This window comes from Peromyscus eremicus, chromosome 4, assembly GCF_949786415.1.
Source record: "Peromyscus eremicus chromosome 4, PerEre_H2_v1, whole genome shotgun sequence".
In the NCBI taxonomy this organism is placed as follows: Eukaryota; Metazoa; Chordata; class Mammalia; order Rodentia; family Cricetidae; genus Peromyscus; species Peromyscus eremicus.
In genome coordinates this window covers 64,954,647-64,960,078 of record NC_081419.1, presented here as the reverse complement: position 1 = coordinate 64,960,078, position 5,432 = coordinate 64,954,647, and the positions used below count along the sequence as shown (strand labels likewise).

Genomic DNA, 5,432 nt, shown 5'->3' with positions numbered 1-5,432 from the left:
TGTGGTTTCATTTAGAAACTCAAGTTGTTGAAATATGTGATGTGAGGACATTCCTATAGATACACTTTGTGTCCCTGCAGGTGCTAGCATCCAAGGTGATCCTAGATGACAACAACAAGAACCTCCAGAACAGACCTGAAAATCAACTTGAAAATTAGGTGAAATCTAGGACATCATAGTCATTCTGGAACCTGGGCAGAAATCTACCTTCTTCTCTAAAATTTTGCTTGTGTTCTTTATTGCCTTATTACTTATTTGATGATAAGTTTCAATGGCACTCCTGAGATTGCTGTGAAGAGGTTCAATAATGTGACATAGTGAGTCCTCTGAAGTAGAGTGCTAGCACATACTTTTGGAAATCAGTAGTTTTAGTCATTATGAAGGGCTGAGAATAACGATAACCTACTCATTATTGAATAAAATTGGATAATTCCATGGCTGTTAACATATACACCTATAATATAAAAATTTATTCTTAAACTACTATAGTGAACTTGCATCTTGATTTTGAACTTCAAGTATGTATTTAATTTTTAAAACATCTACCTTGTTCTTCCTACTAAATGTATGTAAAGTTTTGGAATATCTCCAACAACTACCATTAATTTATTATTTACAGTATCACTGTGTGCATTTGTTCTCATGAACGATAATATACTTTCAAGCCTTCTATGTATCTTAGTTACTGTTCTATCCATAGTAACAGATTTACAATTGAATTATCCTAAACACTCAATGCATATACTTACTGATTAAAAACATGACTTTGAAAATGAAACAAAGGCCTTGAAAGACCAGTGCTTCAGGCACAGTATTTTTTCCCTCTAAATAATCCAGCTCATAGAAGCAATGGGGTATGGAAACATCACAGAGTTTATCTTACTGGGACTTTTCCATAATGAGGAGGTCAAGACAATGTGTTCTGTTCTGTTCTCACTTTGTTATATTGCAATTCTCTTTGGAAACCTGGTGGTTCTTCTCACCATCAGGGGCAGCAACCTTCGTGAGTATCCAATGTATTTTTTTCTCAGCTACCTGTCCTTCATGGATGTATGTTTCACTTCCACAGTGGCCCCTAAATTGATTATAGACTTATTGGTACAGTGTAACACTATATCCTACAATGGCTGCATAGCCCAGATGTTTTATGCCCACTTATTTGGTGCCACTGAGATATTTATCTTGGTGGTTATGGCCTATGATCGTTATGTAGCCATTTGCAGACCCCTTTACTACATGATCACCATGAACAGACCAGTGTGTTATATTCTTGTGATAGTCTCAGTTATTGGTGCTTTTATACACTCACTTGTGCATGTACTGATTGTTATCAGACTTCCCTTCTGTGGTGCCAATGAGATAGACCACTACTTTTGCGACATATTCCCCCTGCTGAAACTGGCCTGCACTGACACAAGACTCCTCATTATCATAATCATTACCACCACAGGGATGCTGTCCATTTTGACCTTTGTTGCCTTGGTCATTTCTTACATCATCATTTTGTCCACATTGAGGACCCACTCATCCAAGGGCCACCACAAAGCCCTTTCTACTTGTGGCTCACATATCACAGTTGTGTTCATGTTCTTCCTGCCACTCATCTTTACCTATGTCCCAATGGGTGATACTGTTGGGAATGACAAGGTATTTGCTCTATTTTATACCATGATTGCCCCTTTGTTCAACCCTCTCATCTACACACTGAGGAATACAGACATGAAGAACGCCATGAAGAAAGTATGGATCCAAGAAAAACTGTTTGAAGGAAAGTGAAGTCTCTTCTGGTGGAGTCCTTTTTTCTCAATCTTGTTCTTTCTACAGAATAAATGTGAGCAGCACAGCAAGATAGCAAGATGGGGAGTGACCATCAAAAATTGCAAGCCTCAAAGAGATAAGACACTTAGCCATGGGGACTGTGTATATGGATGAATCAATTACAAGTCTTTTCCATTTTAGGTAAATGGAACTTATTTTGTCCTTCATGCTCCTAGGCATAATGGCTACTATTAATATTGTTGTTGGTGCAAATTAGAAAACTGTATAATTTGGCAATTTTTGCTCTACTTTGGGATACTGATATCTTGTCTGAGACAGGTGTCACAAAGATCCTTTCTGGTGCTCTCACCACTGTATTTGGCATGTCTATTGGTTTATACTCATTTACCTCATATTTCACAATCATGTTAATGAAACTTTATGCATGTAGTTTATGATGTTATTAGGAGACACAACCTTACAGAAAATTCCTTGATACTCTCTGGCTCTCACAATCTTTCCCCCCCCTCTCTTTTGCAATGCTGCCTGAGACTTAATTGTGGGAGTATTTTGTAGATATATCCATTGAGACTGGGCTCCACACCTCTGCATTTTGGTTGGTCGATGTTTTCTATAGTAGTCTCTACCTGTTTTAAATAAAAACTTCTTTGATGAGGGGTGAGGACAGCACTTACCTCTGGTCATAAGGACAAATGATTATTTTGTTTTGAAGGATTGTGCTGGTTTAGTCAATTAGTTGTTATAGATTCTTCTTCAATAACAATGACTTCACTAGCATTGAGTGGCTATCTGGGTGTCCAGTACTAGGCATGCTTTTCCTCTTGTGTGATTTTAAAGTTCAAATAGAGGGTCGTTAGTGATTGCCAATGTATATGTGCCACTATTGCAGCCTTAGGGCTACCACACCATGCTGGTTGTCAGTGTGGTTTATATGTATCATAGCTGAGTAAAACTTCATTGCTCTCTCCTTTGGGAGTGGGATAGGTGATATTCCTCACCATAGAGCATGACAATGGTTTATCCAGAGACAAATGGTCAACTCTGAAAACATACATAAGAGTAATATTCTGTGAACTGAACAGGTTATATTTAGTAATACATATATGTGTGTGTGTGAGAATGTATAGTACTATATATGTATATACACATAAATATAATATATACATATTACTATATATATGTATACACATATATATTTTTGTGTACAGTAACAATTAGTGGCAAAGAGGTAATGAATTTAAAGGATACCAGGAAGGGGGATATGCTAGCTTTGTAGGAAGGAAGTGAAAGGGGAAATATATTTGTACATTTTAATTCTTTAAACAATTTTGCTTCAAGAATCATTCAATGTAGTATAAGTATGCTATTATTGTAATGATTATGTCCATTATTTATTTAATACTAAGAATCTTGATGGTGGTGTATTATTGCAAGTAGGACTTTCCTACTAGGAATGATGACACCAATTTATTTATTGCTCATCGGCAAATTGATGAAATAGGAATTTCTAACATTCATCTCCCTGTAATGAAACCTGAATTTGAATAATGATCTATGTGCGTACCAATTTGCCTTCACGAACTAGGGAAATAGACAAGATAACAGCCTATGAGTTTATCACAGGCATATAAAAATAAGTATTGCTAAAGCTAAGACTAGTTCCATCTTGTCTGTATCACATGTTTTTTTTTTTTTTTAAAGATTATTTTATTTATCATGTACAGTGTTCTGTCTGCATGTGTCCCTGCAGGCCAGAAGAGGGCACCAGATCTCATTACAGATGGCTGTGAGCCACCATGTGGTTGCTGGGAATTGAACTCAGGACCTCTGGAAGAACAGCCAGTGCTCTTAACCTCTGAGCCATCTCTCCAGCCCTCACATGGTTTTTCTAACCCTGGCATGGACAGAAGTACCTACAAGTGCTGGAAGGCGAGAGAAGAAAGCACAATATTTTAACATGGAACAGTAAAGAGGAACTAGACAATAATATTTAGTAATATGAAAATCATAATGAGTGGCTTGACTCTGGGCATTAAAGAGCCTTGGGTCCCAGAGCCCTAGTCATAAAACTAGAATCACAAATTCAGCTCTCTTATATCTTGGATCCATAATGTTCCTCAAAGGCTCATAGGTTGCAGATTGGTCTTCAATCATTGATATTACTGGGATGTCCAAAATGCAAGAGATAGATCATTCAAGTACACTTGTAAAAAAATATGCTGAGATGTACAAGTCCCTTTCTCTCATTTTTCCTTGGATATCATGAAGTGAACATCTTTGCTCTACTATGCATCTTATACTTGACTTTTCTGCCTCACCATAGCCTTAAATGCTATGAGGCAAATGATCATAGACTAAAAGCTTCTGAAATGACTATATTATATAATATATAATATATCATATTATTATTTCATATAATATATTATTATAATATTACATATAAATATATTTATATATTATGTAATATATTATATTTTATTCCCTTTAATGTATTAAATATATTATTTTTAAGTTGTTCTATGAAGTAATGGAAGGTTTACTAACTCAGCTTACAGAGTAAAGCAATAACAAGTGTCAGGCTACATACTTCTGCTCATAGAATGTACCTCTAAGATTTCTCTGGTACCAAAAATAATTCCACTATCTTTGATCTAATCTTGCCTTACCATAATAGTCTTTAGTCTCATTCCATCACCAGGGTGAACCAGGAGTCCTAGTCACCAGCCCATAGCCATTGACCTAGCCCAAACTCTACAGCTACATATTTTAGGATACAATACATAGACTGAGCTTCTCAGCCCTCTGTAGTGCTAGGCAGGATGTCAGAAATGGCTGGCTGGCCTTCCCTTTTGATCTCTAGTTAGAAAAAGTCACAAATTAGTCAAGATATAATTTTTCCTTAGTGTTGGCATCGTGACCCATGGTGTTAGTGGATTTCTACCTGGGTTAACAGTCATGGCTCATTTTAAATTAATTGTTGATATTTATTCTTACATACATTAAGTATAACCTTCTCAATCTGTATAATGTTACTTGTATGTATGTTTTTAGGGCTGATCATTAGGTATTGGGTAACCAATTGGAGTGATCTTCCATGGGGAAGACTATTTCTTCCATTCTTAGCATTCCTTAGTTTCCTGTAGCTTTTTCTGTAGAATTGAGGCCTCCTGGACTTTCCCCGTCATTGTTAGCATGTGTATAATGTCTCTTGCTGTTGTTCATATTCAGCTCACATTTAGTCAGCCATGTTGCTAAAACTTCATGGGTATAGCTTCCAACATAACTAGGAGATACAATTCTATAGCAAACTCCATGGTCTTTATGCTCTTACAATCTTTCTGCCCAGGTTTGCGACATGGTCACTGATCTCTGAGCCTTGTTTCAGGGGTTTTATTACGTAAAACTCATAATACGCTATAAAAAGCCTTTCAGAAGCCTTTATTAAGACCTCATTAAAACTAGTCTCCTTATATACTTCAGAATGGAGAATAATATGTTTTAGCTCAGTTTCTAGTTCCACCAAGCAATTTTTTCTCATCCCCCTCCCCTGTCTGTCTCTGTCTCTCTCTCTGTGGGGAGGTCATGATTTCCAAATGCACCAGTCATAAGCCTCAAGTGTGTATTGCTGTCTTCTATCAATAACCAGTTTCATG

The 5,432-nt window shown here is 36.7% G+C and overlaps 1 protein-coding gene across 1 annotated transcript; it reads left to right on the top strand.

Annotated features, from left to right (window-relative positions):
• The first annotated feature begins 849 nt into the window (after window positions 1–849).
• On the top strand, window positions 850–1,776 carry LOC131908312 (olfactory receptor 4P4-like). The gene has a single exon (XM_059259363.1). It carries the CDS (start codon window positions 850–852, stop codon window positions 1,774–1,776), a length of 927 nt encoding a protein of 308 aa, XP_059115346.1.
• Window positions 1,777–5,432: the final 3,656 nt, after the last annotated feature.